We start from the raw sequence: 21,543 nt of genomic DNA, 5'->3' as shown, positions 1-21,543 counted from the left end.
CTCCCTTCTGCGGCTTTAAATGTCCCGGAAATCTCTCCATCTTACAAAAGAAAAAAAAAAAAAAAGAACACGCGCACGCACAAATACACACGTAATATATTTATATATATTATATATAATATGAAAGGTAGAGGGGAAAAGAAAAGAAAACCAAACAACAAACAAACAAACAAACAAAAGGAGACATTGCCAACCATCTGTGCACCTATCTCCCTTCACACAGCAGCCTCTCTAAACTCCTGTTTCACATACCATCTCCACAATGTCTATATATATATATATATATATATATATATATTTATATGTATATATATATGTGTCTGAACGCACAAAAAATTTCGGTACTTCTAGAAAAACAACAAAAACACACACACGAAGACGCAAAGATGTGTTCGTGTGTGTGACCAATACGGAATGGCTTCACACAGGAAAAAGTCCATCCCTCCATCACCACGCACGTGGAGGTCCCTCAAACAGGAGTGACACCACCTTGATCACCCATCAGCTATACCCTCCCTACCACGTTTTTCTCCCTCTTCGCAACAGTAATAGTCTCACAACTCACATAAGCGGGGTGGGGCGGAGGCTTGGGCGGTTGTCGGGGTAGTTGGGGTGCTGGCGGCATTCCGGGTAGTACTTCAGCACGTACTGATGCGTCGTCATTTGCCGCGCGGTCAGCCGCTTCTGGCGGTCGTAATGCAGTAGGCCATAGATAAGATCGCACAGCAGCTTGTCCGAAATAACCTCACGCACCGGTCGTGCCCGGGCGATGCGGGCGAGGTGCTTCGGGTCCGTGCAGGGACGCAGCTGCGCGACGGAGTTGTACAGCTGGCGCGCCTCCTCCGTGCCGCAGCGCCCTGCCCATTCCTGCGGCAGGCGGCCAAGCGTCTTCTCCATCAGGTGCAGGTGCTCGAGGTTGTCGTGCGTGTCGTACAGCAGCTTGCCGGTGTAGAGCTCGTAGATGATGCAGCCCATCGACCACATGTCCGTCGAGTACATCCACCCGAGGCCCAGCACCACCTCGGGGCTGCGGTAGTGGCGCGTCGACACGATCGCCGTGCGGCTGTGGCGCTCGTCGCAGCACCCGCCGAGGTCGCAGATGCGGATGCGGCACGGGTCGGGCGGCGTCGCCTTGCGCGTGACGGGGTCTATCACCGTTTCGCTGGTTTCCAGCAGCATGTTTTCCGGCTTCAGGTCGGTGTGCATCAGACGCAGCTCCGTGTGGAAGTAGTCCAGCGCCGTGCCCGCCTGGAAGATGATCTGCGCTAGGTGGCGGTGGCTGAGGGCGCCGTGCTTCATGATCCAGTCCAGCAGGCACGGACCGTACTTTGGCATCACAATGCACATGTGGCCCGTCTCGTTCTGGAAGTAGCGCTGAATCTTCATCAGCGAGAAGCGGTCGTCGGCATCCGCCTGGCGCACCTTCTCCATGAACTGAATCTCAATCTTCGCGTCACGTGTGTACTTGGGCACATTGCGCACAATTTTGACCGCGCAGTACTCCTTGCGCTTGCGATCCCATGCCTCCACCACCTTGCCGAAGGTGCCCTCGCCCAGCATCGAGAGTATCTTGAAGCGCTGCGTCGACACATCAATGTCCTCCCCAAGAACCACGTAAAAGTGGCCTTCCTCCCGGCTTTGGTTGGGAAGAACGTACGTCACCTTCACCTTTGTCTGCTTCGCCGTTTCTCCAACTGCCGCTGCTGCGTTCGTTGTTGGTGTTGTTGTGGTCGATTTCCGAGCGGCCGCCTTATTTTGAGACTTCGTCCTTGTGATGTCTGTGGAGGTGGCGGTTTCGCGGTCCCGCTTACTGCCTGAGCGACGTGAAAAAAACTGTTCCTCCTCGCGTGATTGAAGGGTGTTCTCCTGCGTTGGTTTCTTGGGCGCTGACGACGAAAGGGTGTTGACTGGTGGCTTTGGCTTCTGTTTTCCACTGGCGGCAAAGTTGTAGTACGACCTGTCGTTCATGTTCGTGGCAGGAAGAAGGCACTGCGCAGATGACAAGACAGCGGAGCGTGTGGCAAAGGATGCCATTAAAAAACCAACCGTGAAGGGACGATAATAATAAAGAACAACAAAATAATAAAAAAAAACAAAAAACAAACAAAACAGACAGCTAAAATCAGCCCAATAATAATAATAATAATAATAACAATGTTGTTACTATTGTTACTTGCAGCTCCGTGCGCTAAAAAAAAAAAAAAAGAATTGGAAAAAATGTTTTTTTTTTCTTTTTTTTCTCCAGGTGTGGGGTTCTCCTACAGACTTTCCGGCACACTACGCTCTCTACCCCTACGTGCCTCCTCTCTCTCTGTGTCTCTCTGTGTATGTGTGGGCGGGTGCTTCACTACCTTCACTATTTGCTTATTGTTCTTGCCGCTCGTCTTGAATTTACACCCCGCCTTTCCCTCCCCTTTTGTTTCCCTTCTTCTTCTTCTTACAAAAACAAAAACAAAAATAAAATCTAAAAAAAAAAAAAAAAACAAACTTTATTTTCCTAATTAATTAAAAATTCGTTATTCTTTTTTTTTTTTTTTCTTCTTCTTCTTCTGTGTGTTTGTGTTTGTGTTTGTGTGTCAGGCAGTTCGCAGTGAACGGCACAATGGAGACAGCGATGTACACATACGTATATATAAATGAGAGAGAGAGAGAGAGAAGAGAAGAGAAGAAAGAAGGAGTCCATTGCAAAATTCCTCAAAAGGGAGATATGAGATGAATGTTTAACATCCAAAATACACCCAACAGCCACACACACACACACACACAACAAAAAATATAAAAAATGAGAAGAACAGAAATCAATAACGCATGCAATAAACCTCCCCCCCCTCCCCTTCCCCCTCTTTTCACCCCCCCTCTCTCTCTCTCTCTCTCTCTTTTTTTTTTTTTTTTTTTTCCCTCTCATTGTTTACATGCATGCATGCATATATTTGTATATACGTATACACAGGTGTGTCCACAGGGACCCCCATCTACACCCTCTTCTCCCTTTCTTCTTCTTCTTTTTTTTGTTTTTGTTTGTGTGCGTCTTTCCTCTCTTCCGTTACTTTGCTCTATTTTCTAATGAATCAACAATTAATAAAACATATATGCCATGTGTGTGTGTAATGCATGTGTGTCTTTTTCTATTTTATTTTATAATATATATTTTTTTCGTTTACATCTCCGTTTCTCTCGTCTCTCTCTCTCTCTCTCCCTCTCCCAACAGGCCAAGCGGAATGTCTCGGTGTTGTGACCACCGCACCTCATGCCTGCCTGCAACCAACACACACACACACACACACACATGAAATGTATACACATGTATGCATTACACACACGTACCGATGGACAGAGAAGCCTCCCTCTCTTCCCATAAGAGTAATCATCGTCGCTGCATGCTCACTTCTTCCAATCTCTCTCTCTCTCTCTCTCTCTTCTCTACGCGGCACAGCGTGGCGTGCAACCAAAACACACACATGCACACACACACACACATATGTATATTACACGAATGCCTACACGGACAGGCACGCATTCATTGACCGCAGTGGATTGGATCAACAACACTCACCCAACGCAACAACAACAACAACGAAGAGAAAAGGGAAGAAATGAAAAGGAAAATCCAAAAAAAAAAAAAAAAAAAAAAGAAAAGAAAAGAAAAATAAAGGGAAAGGGAGAGGAAGGGACAAAAAATTTGGTGACAGCAGTACAAAATACAAAAAAAAAAAAACAAACAAACGTCAATTGATGACAAAACACACAAATCTCTAAAGCGTCTAATAAAAAATAAAATAATAGGGTGTGGGTGGGTAGAGGAGAAAAAAAAAAAAAAAAAAGAAAACAACAACCGATCAACAACACATGAATACATGGCGGCTGCTCAACAGACAGGCAAAACACACACGCACTTTCCCTCTTTTTCCCTCCCTTCCCCCCTCCCCTCACGGCACATTCAACAGGTCGCCCAAGCAGCGGGTAGGGAAAATGCGTGGACGTGGGGGGCGGAAGATGAACGAGGCAAAGTGAAGAAAACCGGCCAACCACCACCAAAACAAAAAAAAAAAAGAGAGGGAATAAAAGCATGATGCTCCAGGAGAGACACGGCCATCAGTTCCCCTTCGCATATGTGTATGTGTGTGTGCATCCCTCTAATGAAATCTATCCCCTCGTTCCACACTTGTTTCCTTCCTTCTTTCTTTCTTTCATGTCTTTTCCTTCAGAGAAAGACAAACTCCTCATTGCATTGCAGCAATTTATTTATTTGTTTCTTGTTTTTTTTTTTTTTTCTTCTTTTTTTCTTTCTCCTCCTCCTCCTCCTTCTTCTTCTTCCTCTGGAACGCTACTGCGGATGCTACAGGTTAATGGAGCCAATACAGGCATGTCCAATCAAATCAAATATAAATATTAAAAACAAACAAACAAATAAAAAAAAGGACACACACATGTATTACGGTAATGACGTAGATACAATACATAAACTTCTGCGTATTGTGTAACGGCATGCCACCACCACCACCACCACCACCACACAAAAACCAACAACAGGTGCCAATAGTTCTCATCAAATAACACGTCTGCGTGAATAGGCGGGAGAGGCGGGATGAAATGCCACACGCATACGTGATGGCTGATAGACACACATACACCCATGCTATAAGAACCGAAGGAAAAAAGAAGAGGGAAGTGATCCATTGCAAAAATCTATGCGGTTTAATGACGCAATGTCAAAAAAAAAAAAAAAAGAAGAAAAAAAGGGGTAAAAGAACATGTCAGTTCCTTTCCTTTTTTTTCTTCTCTTAGCTTTCTAAATTTCCGTAAAAAACGCGGAATAAATCACTCCCCACCTCCAAAAAAAAAAAAAAAAAAACCAAGAAAATCATACACAAACACACAAACAGAGGGAGAGAGACTCTATTACACCAATGCCTCCCCTTCCACCCTCAAGTTATCTACGCAGAATAAATATGTGATCACGACACAAAGTCCACGTCACAACTCACATAAGCGGGGTGGGGCGGAGGCTTGGGCGGTTGTCGGGGTAGTTGGGGTGCTGGCGGCATTCCGGGTAGTACTTCAGCACGTACTGATGCGTCGTCATTTGCCGCGCGGTCAGCCGCTTCTGGCGGTCGTAATGCAGTAGGCCATAGATAAGATCGCACAGCAGCTTGTCCGAAATAACCTCACGCACCGGTCGTGCCCGGGCGATGCGGGCGAGGTGCTTCGGGTCCGTGCAGGGACGCAGCTGCGCGACGGAGTTGTACAGCTGGCGCGCCTCCTCCGTGCCGCAGCGCCCTGCCCATTCCTGCGGCAGGCGGCCAAGCGTCTTCTCCATCAGGTGCAGGTGCTCGAGGTTGTCGTGCGTGTCGTACAGCAGCTTGCCGGTGTAGAGCTCGTAGATGATGCAGCCCATCGACCACATGTCCGTCGAGTACATCCACCCGAGGCCCAGCACCACCTCGGGGCTGCGGTAGTGGCGCGTCGACACGATCGCCGTGCGGCTGTGGCGCTCGTCGCAGCACCCGCCGAGGTCGCAGATGCGGATGCGGCACGGGTCGGGCGGCGTCGCCTTGCGCGTGACGGGGTCTATCACCGTTTCGCTGGTTTCCAGCAGCATATTTTCCGGCTTCAGGTCGGTGTGCATCAGACGCAGCTCCGTGTGGAAGTAGTCCAGCGCCGTGCCCGCCTGGAAGATGATCTGCGCTAGGTGGCGGTGGCTGAGGGCGCCGTGCTTCATGATCCAGTCCAGCAGGCACGGACCGTACTTTGGCATCACAATGCACATGTGGCCCGTCTCGTTCTGGAAGTAGCGCTGAATCTTCATCAGCGAGAAGCGGTCGTCGGCATCCGCCTGGCGCACCTTCTCCATGAACTGAATCTCAATCTTCGCGTCACGTGTGTACTTGGGCACATTGCGCACAATTTTGACCGCGCAGTACTCCTTGCGCTTGCGATCCCATGCCTCCACCACCTTGCCGAAGGTGCCCTCGCCCAGCATCGAGAGTATCTTGAAGCGCTGCGTCGACACATCAATGTCCTCCCCAAGAACCACGTAAAAGTGGCCTTCCTCCCGGCTTTGGTTGGGAAGAGCGTACGTAACCTTCTTCTTCTTTGGTAGAGGCAGTACTTCTACTATTCGGTTGGCCCCACCAGCGGTCGCCGTTGTTGTTGTTGTTGTTGTTGTTGTTGTGTTGGTGCTGGTGGTGGTGGTGGTAGCCGTGGCCTGTTTCTTCGTGACCTCCCCATATTGAGACTTCGTCCTTGTGATGTCTGTGGAGGTGGCGGTTTCGCGGTCCCGCTTACTGCCTGAGCGACGGGCACTGTTTGTGGATTGGCTTGTTGTCATGGTGGAGCGGGCACTGTTGAGTGCCTTGCCGCCGTTGCCAGACGCCACATTTGCCTGGCCGACTGTATACTGCTGGATTCCAGTACGAGCCGCACCTAAGTTCCCCGCCAGACTGTCCATGGAGAACCAACAGCAACAATAGTAATAACAATAATAATAATAATAATAATAGTAATAGTAATAATAAATTGATGGTCACGGGAGAAGATCTAATTTGTGGCTTGCCAGTACCGCTGCCAAATGCCAATAAAATACCCGTTAAAGCGGAAAAGGTGAAAGGAAAGTGAGGGGAAGGGCCTGCGAGTCAACGCAACCGTAAATAAGATAAAATAAACCAATAAATTATGGCCGCTATAAACTCTAAAACTAGCGGCCTCCAAGATGTATTCTAAACGTGGTTGATGCTGCCTATATTTGCTTCTCTTTCCTTGTTGACACCTGTTACTGGACTCGGCGGCTGTTATTCGAATTTCTCAAAAAACCTCCCCTTCCGTACTCTACCAAAAAACAGGAAACGGCCCTCTAAGAATGTGATGTAAAAGACCTCTTCCCCTTCTTCTTCTTGTTGTTGTTGCTGGCACTTCCTTCCGTCTCGACACCTCGTACCAGAAATCCAGAAGAAAGAAGTATCAACATATATATATATATATATGTGTGTGTGTGCGCAGAAGGAAGGCAGACAAAAGTGAATAATAGAAGGGTGAGGGGGGTGGAAAAAACAAAACAAAACAAAAAAAAAAAAAGGAAAGACATGTAAATTACGAGGTACACTTATGTCGGTGTTAACGGTGTGTGTGCGTGTGTGTGAGTCTGTACAGACCCCTTCCCCTCTCTGAACTCACACAGGCATATATATATATATATATATATATACGTGCGGGCGTGGGATACATGGGAGTATAAACCCATCGTCCACACCTTCCCCACCCCACCCACATACACACACGGAAAGGGGGAAAAAAAAAAAGAAAGAAGAAAAAAGAAAAAAAGAAAAATGAAAAGGAAAAAGAAGAAAATAGAGAGGGAGAGAAAGAGAGAGAGAGACAAACAGAGATGTGATGGCATCCACCACTTGTTAATATCAACGGCCTGCACATACGACCATCACTCAAAAATTCCCCCCCTCCCTTCCCACAGGGAAGGGAATAACAAAAAACAAAAAAAAAACAAAAACAACATCTCGCCAGCATTGCAGGCTAGAAAAAAACACGCAAAGCTCTCACCCACCCACCCACTCAATCAATCACGCACACAAAAACAACAACAACAGGGCAGTACACATACACACGGAGAAAAAGGGGCGTGGGTCGTTACAATATAACTCGGAGAGCAGGCAGGCACAAACCAGCAGCGAGGAACACACGTCCCGGTGGGTGGCCGTCTCTCCCCCTCCCCCTCCCCCTCTGTCTCTGTCTCTCTCTTTTCACTTCGGCTTTATTCCTGTAAAGAGTGAGGCGACGCTGCGGTGCGGCGGATCCCGGGCCCGCATCCCGTGCACCCAAAACACCCCACCGCCCCCCCCACACCGCCAGTCACGCACACAAGTCGTACACTTCCAAACAAAAATAATAAATAAGAAATGAAAGGAAAGAAAAACAACAACAAATTGGACCTGCAACCGCTCAGACTTCTCTCTCCCTTTCTTACTCAATCTCTACATGCATAAATGGCCAGGGGTAAATATGCTAGCAGTAACACAACGCGGTAACCAAAACCATACATGGAACAATATATTTATATATTTATATATATTTTATGTACACATAAACAAAATAAAAGAGATGTACACATATATATGTTGTGGGTGTCTGGTTTTATTCCTTTTTCTTTCCCACAGACAAAAAGACACACACACACACACACACACGCAAAAAACAAAAAAACACACACACACAAAAAAAGGAAAGCGGTCAATAGAAACCCACGCACAGAGGAAAACAAAAAAAAAAAAAAAAAGAAGAAAACCAACCAACCAACCAACCAACGTCATCATCATCATCATCATAATAATAAAAAAACAAAAACAAAATTAGAATAAAATACGCTCATTATCGTAGCCCAGCATGTAAGTAAATATAAATATAAATATTCTTCTTTTTTTTTTTTTGGTTAACGCAAATTTTTATTTAATACCAGCAACAATGCACAGATCAGCCATCCTTCCGTATATTTATAAACCTACGCAAACATAGACACGGATAGATAGAGAAATAAGACGATAAGCGCATCCTTCAGCTTCCACTTGGAACAATCATCACTTTACAACACTCTAAACACTGACTTAATAAATAATAATAATAAATAAATAATAAATAAATAAATAAATAATAATAAAGATGGACAACAACAACAACAAAAAACCCCATACATAAGTTGATTTTGTTTGGCTTTCATTCATTCACTCCTTCTCTCCCTCCTCCCCCCTTCACATGTAAATACATACATACATATAGATAGATAGATACATTGCATACAACCTCGTTCTTTCCCAAGGCAGAGGTTAAGTGCATATATATATATTATATTATATTATATATATCTGTGTTTTCACAACGGTCCGTTTCTTTTTCTTCCGCTTCATCTTCATAAACAATAATAATAATAATAATAATAATAATAAAATGTAAAATATGTCCCTTCTTCTTCTTCTTCTTCATCATCATCATTTATTTTATTTTATTTTTTATTTTTCACTCTAAGAAACACGCACAATTCGAATGTGTATATAATATACAACAAATAATATATAATATATAATATATATGTATATATATGTATGTATATACAAGTATCACAGAGGGGGAGAGAGGGAGAGGGGAGAATGGCTTTTTTTTTTTTTTTTTTTACCCTTCTTTTCTTCCTTTACACCATCCGCGTCGGCTTGGCTTGCCACCATCCGTACATCATACATCGTAAGCGCACACACACACACACAAAAAAAAAAAAAAAACAAACAAACCAACAACAAAAGCCGTTCTTTTCTTCCGAAACTCTCTCTCTGTCTGTCTTTCTGTCTTCCTTTCTATCCTTCTTTCTTCACACACTTCTCCTCCTTCATTATTATATAATATAATAATAATTCTTTTTCTTCTTCTTCTTCCTGCTGCTGCTGCTGCTATAGCCCTTTTTTTCTTCCTTCTCTCATCGGTTACTTCCCTTGCATGTTCTCAGACAAGTTCCCAGAGGCACCTTGCCAACACGACGCAAGGAAACTGTACCACCGCGGCATCTGCTTATTTCCGCTACCCAAACGCAAAGCAAGCAGCATGACCAAAACGGCATCGCACACATTCCTTAAAGAGATCAACACCACAGCCACCAGTCCATTGTACCGAAGTTCATCAAACAGCTCCACAGAGTCATATATCGTATGTAGTACAAGCAGTAACACACCCACAATGTATGTTCGTACAAATCTCTGCTTTGTTATAAGATTGCCAATGTGGCTAAGGCATTCCAGACCACACACCACCCACAGGACGAGTAAAAGTGCGTTGTCCACGAGTTCAATGATGCTGATAGAGCGTGGAAGATACAACCGTGGCGGGGAGACGGAATCCATACCAGGGGTTCTACACACAGCCGTCTCTGAAGTGCGTTCCAGACAACCACGCACCTCTTCCGTTAACAAAAACGATACAAATACGCAGCTAAGCGAAACAGAGAAAAACCACACGGGAAGAATAGACCGAAAGCGTAGTGCGACGCGCCACAATAAAAGACGAGACCACACTTCCATGGCATTTCCCTCCGAGCCTACACGATCTCCAGGAGGGGGAATGCCAACCAGCCAGTAGCCAATATAAACAGCGACACGACAACAACGCTGTTTACAGTCAAAATAAATATTGCCGCTGTCCAAACCAATTTGAACACCTTGACCTTCATTTTCATCGGGTGCCTGCCCTAAAGGAACTGGCTCATGTTTTACATTTTCGCTACCACTACTTTCCCCTTGTAGACATCCATCCAGCTGACACTGCACCTTACACGGTTCCCAATCCCCTGGCGAAGGCCGTATGCTGTCAGCTTTGACGAAGTTACTCAATGCCCCTAGCTTGTGGATAGTCGGACTGCGCTGCGACAAGCGAATACTGTTGCAATTCGTAGAGGGGGTTGTATTTTTGACACCGTAGTCAAGGTCCAGTTTAATTGGATTGAGTATAGACAAAGAAAATGAATTGGTCGTATTTGCAAAACCTCTTCCCACGCTACTTTTTTCCGGCATATGCCCTTCTGAATCGTCTTCCTCTGCTTCCGAGTAGGCGTTCCGATAGTCAACATCGCCCAACTCCTCTCGGTGCAGGTATGGCGCATGGAACTTTCTTTCCGCATCCACTTGCATTGTCGCTACGCGATCTGAACGTCGATTGTGTGATGAGACTGCCTGTTTTGAATTGACACGAACCAAACCCTGTGAAGATGTTGCTGGTGTAGAAATAACAATGCAGAAAAGAATCACGGCCATTGGCCGCAGAAATTGTACTACAATCAGGTGAAAAATACAGGCCGGTACAATACGCCAGGGTGCATCCGAAAAGAGTAAATCAAATTCTCCTAACCCTGCGTAACACAAAGCCCAAAAAGCCAGCAAAATAAGAATGGTAACCTTGACCGTTACTAACGGTGACGCAAGGGGATGATGACGATCTTCCAGCAAAAAAGGGGTGCGAGATAAGCAGACGGCGGTAGCCACTATCCACATCCCAATACAGAGACCCGCAACTACCGTCTCCCCCCTAACGTGCTCCATTCTTGTTGTTTTATTTGCGTCGTACCAACACTACTAACACCACAAAAACTCACCCCCCCCTCCCCCTCCCTCCCCTTTCCCCCTCTCTCTCTCTCTACTACCCTTGTTGTGACTGTCACTTTTAAATGATGATAATAATAATAATAATAATGCGCCTTTTTTTTGCTTCTACTCCCTTCCCTTCTTTTTCGTGTATTGGGCCTTTTTAACAAAGAAAAAAATTTTATTTTATTTTTTCTCTTCTACCTTCTTTATAAATATTTATTTTAACGAAACAAAGAAGAAGGCTCTACTTCTTTTCCGCCTCTTACCTCGTGGGGTTGTGGTGGTGAAGGAATTGGGAGAAGGAGGCGAAGGAAGGGAAGGGATCCTTTTAAAAAGAAAAGAAAAGAGAGAGAGAGAAAAAAAAGAAGGGTCGGGTGAGTGCAGGGCGCCGTGCACTCTTTCTTCACCCTCCTTCTCTTCCCCCCCCCCCCTTTTTTTTTTTTTTTGTTTTCCCCCCAACCCCTCCGCTCTTGTTTTCCACTCCGTCCTCCTCTCCCGCCTTCTTTTTTCCTTCTGTTTTTTTTTTTTTTTTTTCCGCCTTTTCCCAAAAGGCCCCGGCTGAGAAAAAAAGAAAAAAAGAAAAAGAAAAAGGCAGAGCCTACGGGCAGGCAGAACAAGACCTAACACACCCGCACTAAAGAGGCAAACAGGAGAAATAGAAAGAAAGAGAATTCGCGGGTAAGCATAATAAATAAATCAATCAATTAATCAAATAAGAGGTGTTGGGCATCAAGGGAAACAGCAACCAATTTGTAAACAAAAATATGTTACAAAAAGAAAAAAAAAGGTAAAATAAAAATAAAAAATAAATGAAGCATTTCAAGACCAGGATCCATCACACAAGAGGGTAGAGACGTCAACCACGTTATCCAACAGCATCATCATCATCATCATCATCATCATCATCACTATTACTATTACTGCTACTACTGCTACTCCCAGCATTATGACCTCTCCCTATGAGCAGTACATCTGCAAAGGCATTCACAACGGTGTGTAGCAGCAGACGCGTTGGTACCACCTCAACTGTCATCCCATTTAACTTCTTCAACAAATCCATAAGCGAAAGTTCTGTGAATACAGCGTATGAATCTAGCAATTGCTGTTCTAGATCCGATAGGGCCTCCTCCTCCTTTTTACTCTTTTTCTTCCCCTTTTCCCTGTCTCGTATGTTACTCTTTGAAAGGGAGGACGGATGGGCCTGGAAGGCGTTCAAAGAATTCAGACCAGAATGTGTAGAGACAGACCGCACCAGCTGTGCAGATGAGCATGACGCGGTATCACTTGAAATACCAGTGGCGTTCGTCAGTTGCTGAATGTACGCGTAGTGTACCAAAAAAGGCCGTAGTCGACGAAGATTGCACTCCAGCAAATACAACAACGTTTCCACACCAATACCCGGCTTCCCCCACAGTAGCGCAACGGCGTGGTGAAATACAAACTGCATGAGCGCCTCAAATGGAACAACACGCTCAGTACTGATCAGACGTGTGACGGTGCAAACGTGACCATCTCCAGCAAGACGGTGATGGCGAAACGATGAGGACGATTCATGAGAGGGGGTAAGGGAAATTGGAGAGAGCGGGAGAACTACCCCTGTGATACCAGGCACAGACTTCGGTGAGCAAGAAACCCGCTTGTGGTAGCGTTGAGTTGCCGATAGGGAATACTGCGCTCTACTATTGCTGCCACTTGCACTTGTAAAAACAGCTGTCGTTTCTCCGCCAGCAGCCGCAGCCACAGCCGCGCGGCGTTGCTCCGTCAGTTTCTTGGCATGTTCCTCCAAGTCCTGTCTCTGCTTCAGCGCCTCCGCAAGTCGGCTCCCGATAGCGCTGCAATTTTTAGCCAACCATTCTCGCGCCATGGCCGGTATGCCGCCAGGCGTGATGGCCGTGAACTTCTCATTGTTTGTCGGTATGTTCTGCTTCGTGTATCCCCCCAACTCTGCCGCGCAACAAACAATCGACCGACCGTCATTGTCCTCCATGGCGCCCTTCACTTTTCGCCCTGCACCTTCACCGTATCCTCGTGTAAGGTGACGGTACACTTGCACCGGCGAATCGTCGGCCAGAGCCGCCGGCGTTGCAAACTTGCTGGGACGTGTGAACCACGGTCGTTGATCCGCCATCAACCTACAGCACTCGGGGTCAATCAGGCGGGCGCCCTGCCGGCCGCGCCGGGCTGCGGCATCCGCAACGGCAGGAGCGAGAAACGGAAAGGACAAACGAACAGGCGAGTTGCCGACCCGCCAAGCATACGGTGTGGAGGCTAACTCCTCGCATATGGTACACGCATTTCCCCAGGCACAATACACCTCCAACTGGGGAATATCACTTCCACCCATGTTATTCGAAGGAAACACGGGAGGGGATGAAGAGGTTGATGCCATCATCGTAAGGGTTTGCACTGACACAGACGCTTCCGCAAAATCATCGCTACTAAATAAAGGGGATTTCAAATCACCACTGCTGCCTGGAGCGGTGATGCCTGACGACTGCATTGCCTCAAACACCAGCAACCCTATCATGGACGCGGGGGCCACTGGCAGCGGGGGTTTTGGTTTCAGAAGCGAATGATCCTGATGGGAGGGCATATTTGTTGTTGTCGGTGGAATCTTCATAGCAGGCAATGGACATGATGCATCGGCTCTGCACTTCTTCTGACCTGACCAGCGTGCAATACCTGCCTCGGGAAGAAGATCACCATGTGTGAATACAACTGATATCTCAGCATCTATCGCCAGCACCCCACTCAAGCGAAGGAACTCCACCGCCTCTACAACAAGAGCATCGCAGTCTAATCTAGAGTTTTGATCCTCGAGTGAAAAGGCATTACTGCCCTCCATTGTAAAGCTTTCTTCCGTTCTTACCCACCCTAAGCGAAGATTGCTATTGCTCCCAGCTGATAAGCTCAGTTGCTGTTGCTGTTTCATCCCTTGACGCTGATGTATGGCCCCTGTCAAACTCAGTTCCAGAGCACGGTACAACCCACCGACGCGCCAGGGAAGGGGGAGAGTCCCTAGGACCGTGTGTATGGTACTCAGAGGCAGCAACTGTGACGCACGCCAGCCAACAGCCTCAATGTACGGTTTTGCCAAACGTTCAACAAAACATGGATCTTCTAGTGTCATAATGTAGTTCGGATTTTGCCTCACGTAGGCTGACGCATGGTACGGTACAGGCCTGCGGTGCCCCAAAATAGATGCCACGGGTACACTGTATAATCCACGGACTAAAAGCTCCGGCGCCCCACCCTGGTTTGAGGCCGCACTGGAAACATTCCCACTGCTATTATTACTCCCACCACCACTGCTGATGCTATTACCAATATTACTAATATTCTTCTGCTTGTTGCTGCCGGTGTTTCCGACACCACCTCGTTGGGCATGAGGTGGGTGAGTAGCTGGGAAAAATGCTGGGACCACAGTACCATCATCTTTCTTGCCGTTAATTTTGGCGGCGGTTATATGCTGCGCAAGAAGAGAAATCTCTTTACAGAGCGATAACTCGGCATCCTTCAACAGCGCCGCAAACATATTCGATGTGGATAGGCGTTTCCCCCCGCGAAGACCATGGCAAGGTGATGCATCATGCTTGACGGCACTAGCGTCGTTGCCGTCACCGTCACTTCCCATTTCCCATGCATGTATCCGATGTTCCATCCGCAGCACCTGGTCCGTGACGTATTTCGAGCGCAGCTCTTCTCGAACAAGAATATTCATAAATATCTGCAAAAGATTTGCAATGGCACCATCTTCGCGGTCAGGTTGACTCATGGCAACAACCAGCACAACACCCTGAGACAAGGAGACTGACGGATCATTGGCCCGCACTTTCCTTCTTTTTCCCTCTTCCTCTTCATCCTCCTCTTTCCCTCCCTCGTCCTCCTCGTTGTTCTCGTCGTCGCCGTCATTATGAGCCATGTCAACAAGGATATCCTCCGCAGCAAAGTTGTGGGAACGCATTGCCTCCGATGCCTCAAGACGACGAGAGTTGACGCTGCTCGGAAGCAACGGGTAAATGAGAAACGTCCCCCCGGCAAACTGAATCGTCGTGCAACTCGAGAATCTCGCACGCAGAAGGTGGACGAGAACCGGTGTTTGCACTCCGACACACGTCCCATCATCTTCCTTTGCTCCGCTTGCACTGCTACTGCTACTACGGCTACTAATACCCTTCTTGTTGTTGCTACTCCTACGCCCGGCACGCGGTGGTTTGTCCGTCAAAAACAAGGCCGTTGGGGTTGTAATTGAAGATTTTGCCGCGCCATCACCGTCGTTGTCTGAGAGCTGTTTGGAGTCGGCTGTCGTCGTTTTTGGGGTTGGGTGCAATCGCTTCGTGTTACGGGGTTTGTGCCGCACGCCCACACCTGCTGGAGCAGCAGTAGAAGGCTGTTGTTTTTGTTGTTTCTGCTGCTGTGACGCTTCGGTTTTTGTTGTTTTTGCATGTAAAGCGGCTGTGGCAGTGATGGTGTTGTCGGTGGTTGTGTCCACAGCGACGGCAGAGGATTTTCCGTGCGTCTTCGTATGAGTGCCGGGGACTGTCGTGTTTTGGCTGTTGGCATCGAGGGTAAAAGGGTTGCAGATAGGGTAGCGGAACAGCAACTTCTCTTGCGCAAAAAGAAAAATAACGACGGCTCGATCCGCCATGCAGCCGCCGCTAAAATGAGACCTTTACCCCTGCACAACTTTTTCAACGGATGACTCCATGTGCACAAAAGCCGACGCACACGCCCACACGCGGCAGAGAGAAGAAAACCAACAACAAAGAAAAACAAAGAGGATGTCGTCCGTATTGCTGGGAACAACAAAAACAACAACAAGTCCACTTGCCCACACACACACAAACACACATACATACATACAAATACACTGTGACAAAAAACCAAATAATCAACACCACAACCAGTACCACCATCAGTACATATATATATATATATATAAAACAAAGAACAAATGGAAGAAGATGAGGCCTTCCATCAATTCGGCGATTCTGCCAGTTTTCTCTTCAGAGCCACCAGTACCTCCTCTGGTTGTTTTGTGCCCAGACGCAGCCAATCCGCCACTGTGTCTGACACCTCCTTAAACCTCCGAGTTTGTTCCGCGAGTTTCTTGAGCTGCGCAACTAACTTCTCCGTCTTCTCGCGGTTTTCCTTCTGCACCTCACGCTCGTCAGCAAGCATCCGCTCGCTTCGCCGGATCGTCTGCCCCTGTTCCTCCATCTTTACCTTCCATTGCTCCATCTCAGCCCTGTGCGCCGCCTCCGCCTGCCGCTGGGCATGCAGCACTCGTTGAATCTCCCCATTCTTGCTATTCAGCAACTGGCGCAGGCCACTCAAATGTCGCTGCTGTTCGTCAAGGAGCGCCTCCCACCGGTGTCGCTCCTCGCGATGCCGCGCGCGTTCCGCCAGTAGCTGCGCTCGAGTGAGAGTCTCCTCCTCATCCTCGTCATCTTCCTTCTTGTGGCGGTTGCCATCTTCTTCTTTTCCCAGTGCCGCAGCCGCTTCATCGCGGAGGCGTTTAATTCCCCCAACAGCTGACACGGCAGCCGCTGCTTTGCCACTTCGTTCTTCCACCACTGCGGTGACATACTTACGAATGTCATGCAGGTTGCGGACAACAACATCCGCCTCTGGAGCCGTCATAGGCGCTGATGCCGTTGTTGTGTCCGTGTGTGTCGAGAGGCATGAGCGCACAAATACGGCATGTTCCTCGGGTGAAAAGGGTTCATTGGAGACGTACTTGGCACCCAGCAACTCGGTTGCCTCGCCAAAGTCAACACCCAGCAGCCAGTCCGAAAGAAGCGAACCTGCCGGTGGGGCGTCACTTGTTGTCTTCGTGACATCCGACGACGCCCGAGGGCGTGGTATGAGCGCCACAACTTTTCCCACCCGGTAATTATGTTGCTGCCCCTCTGTGGAACCCTTCGCCGGACTGCTTGCCTTCATGTATTTGTTCCCATGAATAAGCAGCTGTTGTTTGCTCTTTGGGACTGACACACGCACCAATGCGTGCACCATCAGCGTTCGTACATGTGCCTCACTGAGCAGCATACGCCAGAGTGCCAGTTTGCTGCATTCCTTCGGTCCCACACCATTTTCACTGGCGGTGTCTAACGTTGTTGCGACCGCGGTGGCAAGGACGAGAAGCTCATGCATTTCATCCCGCCTAAGTTGACATTGACTCGCCAGCGTGTAGTTGCTCGACATCTACCAGGAAGGGAGAAATAGGGTGCGTATATATATATATATATACAGATAAACGAATAGATAGATGGCTAGGTTAGATAGGGGGGCTCGCACACGTACAGGCCTATTTTGACTGTTTTCCCTTCACGTCTTTGCGTCCCTCCCCCCAATTTTCTTTTATTCCCACCGCTTATTTATTTAATTTATTTGTGTTTGTCTCCCCTGTTTTCACCCTCACCACACGGAGCAGACACAGAGAGACGCTCACAAGGCGAAAAAAAAAAAATATGCAGACAGACAGAGAGAAAAACAAAACAAAACACAGACGTGTATATACGCATATAAACACCTCCATTCATGATCCACCGCGGGACTATTGGTATCCATCACTTTTCATTCTTGTTGGCTACTTACTTTGACATGTCTTCACTGTTTCTTCCTTTCATTCCTTCTTTCCACTGCTGTCATCATCGCAGCTCCGCGATTGGGCGCGCCTTACTCGGTGGAGTGTAAAAAAAGTACCCGACAAGCCACAGGAGACTTAAGGTGACAAAGGCGCATGCCCACAAAAAACCGGTGTGTTCTACACCCCCCTTATCCCGTAAATTCAAAAAGTAACGCACAAACCAATTGGGTGCGATCCGTGCAATGATATTCGTCCGTTCATATGGCAGCTCAACATGTGCATTTTCCTCCTCAAACTGCCGCTGCCACTCCCTCAACCGCCGCCGCTCTACTCCCACGTGTTCCCTAAAGACACCGGCATACGGATCATCATCCTGCACCTCTCGGTAGTCTTCCACCTTGCGGTAGAAGCGCCTATCCGGTGCCGATTCACTTGCAGATGCGGCCCCCTGATAGAGGCGCTGTGATTTGGTATTCTGCTGCTTGTAGCGACCACTCCTCAGTGTCTCTGGAAATGTTCTTTTTGCTTCCTGCAAACGTTGCGACTCCGGCTGTGTTGGGCGGGTGCGGCCAACACCGCTTCCGTGCACTCCACCCTCGTGGACATTATCATTTTTGCTCCTGACCGTTGCTGCGGTGGAGGCAAATAATGCATGCGGCCCCTTCCGTCTTTTAGGAGGCTTGCGTATGCTGTCGTAGGCGGAGTACCCAAAAAGGCGTATGCTGCAGCCCCACACACTGCGTGAAGTGCAGGAAACCGACGGGAATTGACGGAATTGACGAAAGGGCAGCCACCGCGCCGCGGTAACGACAACGGACATAAAGGACACACACACACGGGGATGCAATGAGTCCACAGGCCCAGAGGCAGAAGGCAGCCACCGCTACTACTCCTTTGGTGTCGACGTTTGCCGCTGTGGTGGCGGCAAACAACACCTTCCCTGTTCCCCCCTCTCAGAAAATTAACACAAAAAAACAAAAAACAAGATAGAAACCATCAAAAAAAAATAATAATAATACAATCTTCGCATGCTTCAGATTCTCCCTTTCTCGTTTTTGTTAAGTCCCCCCCCCTCCCCAAGTAATTCCCCATATTTTTGACCAACTCCTTCCAATGCGCCTTCTGCGCTCTCCACGTCACTCCTCCCTCTTGTTTCCATGGAGCTCGTAAGTTTCTTCGATGTACGGCGGCAGGAAAAAAACACTTCCTCACACGGACAGAGAGACAATTTTGCAACGCATTGCATGCATGCAAAGACATGTTGTGTGCCCCTCTTCGCTTTGTTTATTGTTTTGTCAGCCGCTGCTGCTTCATCGCCGTGCCGTGCATATCCACACAGACGCGTAGTGCCCGCCGCTCCTCGTGGCATAGTCCCTGCGTTAAGTTTCGGTTAATTTGACCAGCCTCAATGCATCTACCGTACGCTACCGCCTCCTCGCGGCACTTGGTGTAGTTTTTGCCGTAATTCGAGCGCAGCTCACGCTTAATGACGCTGCCGGAGACGTAAAAGTTCCCCTCCATCTTTCTTGCTCGTATTCGCGGAGTAGCAGCCACGAGGCCACCAAGCAAACAAGCACACACACACACAAAAATACACGGAGGGAGAGAGAGAGAAAAAGAGAAAAAGGTGGAATTGAAATAGAAACAGCAATGAGGACGCGGCACAAACACGCAACCATGTCCAAGAAAACAAGCAGACGTGCTGCCTGAATGCCGATAACCAAAACGACCAACCGCTGAGTTTGTGTCCACGCAACATTAGCATCATCAGTAGAGATGCCAAAGCCGACAACGCCCAAAGGCCAACCACCAAAAAACAAGGACAAATCCAAAAAAAAAAAAATAATTATAAAAAAAACATTGCAGCAGAACTGGCTCACTAACGTGTATGTGTGTCCTTGTTTGTTTGGAAGGAGGGTGGTGGAGACCTTCTTTACCTTCACCGTTAACCCCTCAATTTTGATCCAGAAAGAATGAGTGGTGCATTATTTACATAGAACGCAAGGAATGGAAAAAAAAAAAGAAAATGATTCTTTATCATTCCTTGCCCTCCTGCTGGTCAGAGCGCTTCCGCTCCTCTGCAGATTCCAGCATTTGCACAATGGCCGTGTATCCACGATGCCTGGCGTAATCGACTGCTTTAAATCCCGTCGATGATGTCTTCAGAGCGTCCGCTCCGTCCTCTAACAGGGCTGCGACGGCTTTTTCTCGTCCATATCCCGCCGCATAACAGAGCGGCGGGGCACGAAAGAGCGTACGTCGGTCAAACTGAGGGCCGTACTGCGGGTTGGGTTGTCCCATTTCGTTAATATCCACACCTAGTCCAAGAAACATTCGCAGCGCCGGGACATCCCCGTCACATGCCGCTACAAAGATGTTGTGATTCCCAGGCTTTGAGGTCAAAGAGAATACGCTCGTAAGATCTCCTCCGGTTGTAGCTGCTACATCGTACTTGACAATGACGTCCTCTGGTGAACTTTCTCGGCACTGCAGGATATACGGATATGGCATGAAGTGGACGGGACTACTCTTGCTCGGTCGAAGCTCTTCACGCGGCGGGTAATTTGCGTGTGTGGGTGTGGAACAAAAAAAAGGTTAAGCAGAAGACACAAACAAAAAACAAGCAAACAAACAACAACAAACAAAAAAAAAACAAAGGGGAGAATAAACAGGGCATACACGTATGCATTTACAGAAAATAGCTTCACAGAAATAAACTCTCTCCCACCCACAAGTACGGAAAAAGAAAGAGACCTTCATTCGTTAAACCAAACTGCCTGCAAAATAAATATCGTTCGATCAGAGAGAAAGCTGCCCATGTCGTGTTGGCTGATTTTGGTTCCGCTGCCTCATTTGAAGCGTTTCCACCTCGTCTTCACTACTCTCAAAGGCAGATGCGGGAAGGTGATGCGCCCATGGACGTTGGGCAACCTCCTCTGGCAAGATGGCGGCGTTCCATTCTCTGACCTTCATGATCGCCTTTCCGTGGCGTAGAGCCTCCGCATGGCCTGGGCCTCCTGCGCCACTCTTCGTCTTCCGATGCCATGCACTTGAGTCGTCAAAGTACGTCGTGAGCTCGTCACTGCCTAACATGTACTGCGCCCCATCCCACAACTTCAGCGGATACGGGTAGGTTTTACCCAGTCTCACACCGTGCATGGCCTGCATCCTCGGCGTAAGCACATGCGGCCTGTGAATGTACACAGGCGGGATCTTACTTAGCAGCGGGAGCCATTTCTTAACGTAGATGCCTGTCTGGTCATGGTGGTGGGCAAGCCAATGAACACTGCGCACTGGTTCACCAAAGTCATCCAAGATAAGTTCACTGAAGTATGCAAAATTGCCGTAACAGAGAAACGGATCGTAGTCGAGCGAGCAGCGTTCCAACCACTCCGCCCCAAGGCGCCAGTCTTGTCCATAGCCGCGTGTCAACAACCAGGCCAACGCCTGTCGTCCCTCGTGGGCAACAAAACCAGTCGTCAACAGTTCCCGCATTGCCGCATCCGCAAAAGGCACGCCAGTGAGTCCTGCACACCACTTCTGCACAATTTTTTCATCATGACGCCAGTCGGGGATGTTGTCGGTTTGTTCGGGTCGTGGGCCATACGGGAAAAAGAGCAGTGTCCCGTAACGCAAGCCCATCCAGTGCCAATAATCACGTCGACTCAACCGGAGGAGTGCCTCACGGTATTGCATTTGCACAAAATTATCCCGCAGATTCTCGGTGGCATAACGCCGCAGCATCTCGTAGAACCGTCGCGGTGAAAGGGACCCATTCGAGAGGTACGGCGATACCCGCGAGAGGCGTTGCGAGTACATTTTCAC

General features: G+C 48.1%; 8 protein-coding genes across 8 annotated transcripts, besides 58 other annotated features; all 8 read right to left on the bottom strand.

The window, feature by feature from the left end:
- Window positions 1-21,543: a sequence feature (heterozygous, non-Esmeraldo-like haplotype).
- Window positions 93-122: a sequence feature (AT_rich).
- Window positions 152-178: a microsatellite.
- Window positions 268-316: a microsatellite.
- On the bottom strand, window positions 562-2,034 carry Tc00.1047053509027.70 (protein kinase, putative; the record flags this gene model as incomplete). The annotated part of the gene is made up of 1 exon (XM_805320.1): window positions 562-2,034. The coding sequence occupies one exon, from the start codon at window positions 2,032-2,034 to the stop codon at window positions 562-564; it is 1,473 nt and encodes a 490-aa protein (XP_810413.1).
- Window positions 2,061-2,109: a sequence feature (T-rich).
- Window positions 2,130-2,156: a microsatellite.
- Window positions 2,440-2,487: a microsatellite.
- Window positions 2,639-2,678: a sequence feature (CT-rich).
- Window positions 2,747-2,766: a microsatellite.
- Window positions 2,856-2,877: a microsatellite.
- Window positions 2,979-3,041: a sequence feature (GA-rich).
- Window positions 3,127-3,154: a sequence feature (AT_rich).
- Window positions 3,171-3,201: a microsatellite.
- Window positions 3,265-3,287: a microsatellite.
- Window positions 3,395-3,422: a microsatellite.
- Window positions 3,451-3,477: a microsatellite.
- Window positions 3,576-3,646: a sequence feature (T-rich).
- Window positions 3,804-3,826: a microsatellite.
- Window positions 4,147-4,203: a sequence feature (GA-rich).
- Window positions 4,258-4,318: a sequence feature (GA-rich).
- Window positions 4,489-4,513: a microsatellite.
- Window positions 4,712-4,738: a microsatellite.
- Window positions 4,982-6,448, bottom strand: Tc00.1047053509027.60 (protein kinase, putative; the record flags this gene model as incomplete). The annotated part of the gene is made up of 1 exon (XM_805319.1): window positions 4,982-6,448. One exon carries the CDS (start codon window positions 6,446-6,448, stop codon window positions 4,982-4,984), a length of 1,467 nt encoding a protein of 488 aa, XP_810412.1.
- Window positions 6,144-6,172: a microsatellite.
- Window positions 6,463-6,515: a microsatellite.
- Window positions 7,044-7,071: a microsatellite.
- Window positions 7,177-7,201: a microsatellite.
- Window positions 7,285-7,344: a sequence feature (T-rich).
- Window positions 7,346-7,382: a microsatellite.
- Window positions 7,480-7,504: a microsatellite.
- Window positions 7,712-7,732: a microsatellite.
- Window positions 8,057-8,127: a microsatellite.
- Window positions 8,174-8,223: a microsatellite.
- Window positions 8,291-8,313: a microsatellite.
- Window positions 8,399-8,435: a sequence feature (AT_rich).
- Window positions 8,612-8,656: a microsatellite.
- Window positions 8,838-8,863: a microsatellite.
- Window positions 8,917-8,948: a microsatellite.
- Window positions 8,965-9,020: a sequence feature (GA-rich).
- Window positions 9,071-9,113: a microsatellite.
- Window positions 9,155-9,192: a sequence feature (A-rich).
- Window positions 9,319-9,365: a sequence feature (GA-rich).
- Window positions 9,385-9,409: a sequence feature (AT_rich).
- Window positions 9,477-11,081, bottom strand: Tc00.1047053509027.50 (hypothetical protein, conserved; the record flags this gene model as incomplete). The annotated part of the gene is made up of 1 exon (XM_805318.1): window positions 9,477-11,081. The coding sequence occupies one exon, from the start codon at window positions 11,079-11,081 to the stop codon at window positions 9,477-9,479; it is 1,605 nt and encodes a 534-aa protein (XP_810411.1).
- Window positions 11,134-11,177: a sequence feature (G-rich).
- Window positions 11,206-11,232: a microsatellite.
- Window positions 11,296-11,318: a sequence feature (AT_rich).
- Window positions 11,458-11,493: a sequence feature (T-rich).
- Window positions 11,627-11,660: a microsatellite.
- Window positions 11,688-11,722: a sequence feature (CT-rich).
- Window positions 11,881-11,940: a sequence feature (T-rich).
- Tc00.1047053509027.40 (hypothetical protein, conserved) lies at window positions 11,992-15,774 on the bottom strand (the record flags this gene model as incomplete). Its single annotated transcript, XM_805317.1, has 1 exon — window positions 11,992-15,774. The coding sequence occupies one exon, from the start codon at window positions 15,772-15,774 to the stop codon at window positions 11,992-11,994; it is 3,783 nt and encodes a 1,260-aa protein (XP_810410.1).
- Window positions 12,003-12,034: a microsatellite.
- Window positions 12,035-12,063: a microsatellite.
- Window positions 13,281-13,308: a sequence feature (GC_rich).
- Window positions 14,961-15,030: a sequence feature (GA-rich).
- Window positions 15,959-15,997: a microsatellite.
- Window positions 16,049-16,070: a sequence feature (AT_rich).
- Tc00.1047053509027.30 (hypothetical protein, conserved) lies at window positions 16,104-17,333 on the bottom strand (the record flags this gene model as incomplete). Its single annotated transcript, XM_805316.1, has 1 exon — window positions 16,104-17,333. The coding sequence occupies one exon, from the start codon at window positions 17,331-17,333 to the stop codon at window positions 16,104-16,106; it is 1,230 nt and encodes a 409-aa protein (XP_810409.1).
- Window positions 17,362-17,414: a microsatellite.
- On the bottom strand, window positions 17,780-18,538 carry Tc00.1047053509027.24 (hypothetical protein, conserved; the record flags this gene model as incomplete). Its single annotated transcript, XM_805321.1, has 1 exon — window positions 17,780-18,538. One exon carries the CDS (start codon window positions 18,536-18,538, stop codon window positions 17,780-17,782), a length of 759 nt encoding a protein of 252 aa, XP_810414.1.
- Window positions 19,549-19,576: a sequence feature (AT_rich).
- Window positions 19,756-20,229, bottom strand: Tc00.1047053509027.20 (ankyrin repeat protein, putative; the record flags this gene model as incomplete). The annotated part of the gene is made up of 1 exon (XM_805315.1): window positions 19,756-20,229. One exon carries the CDS (start codon window positions 20,227-20,229, stop codon window positions 19,756-19,758), a length of 474 nt encoding a protein of 157 aa, XP_810408.1.
- Window positions 20,327-20,375: a microsatellite.
- Tc00.1047053509027.10 (DNA photolyase, putative) lies at window positions 20,518-21,543 on the bottom strand (the record flags this gene model as incomplete). Its single annotated transcript, XM_805314.1, has 1 exon — window positions 20,518-21,543. A coding segment is annotated over one exon (1,026 nt), but the record flags the coding sequence as incomplete, so codon positions are not given.

Source organism: Trypanosoma cruzi, genomic scaffold (genome assembly GCF_000209065.1).
Source record: "Trypanosoma cruzi strain CL Brener 1047053517129 genomic scaffold, whole genome shotgun sequence".
NCBI lineage: Eukaryota > Euglenozoa > Kinetoplastea > Trypanosomatida > Trypanosomatidae > Trypanosoma > Trypanosoma cruzi.
The sequence above is the reverse complement of the archived record's forward strand: the minus strand, read 5'-3'. Positions and strand labels throughout refer to the sequence as shown.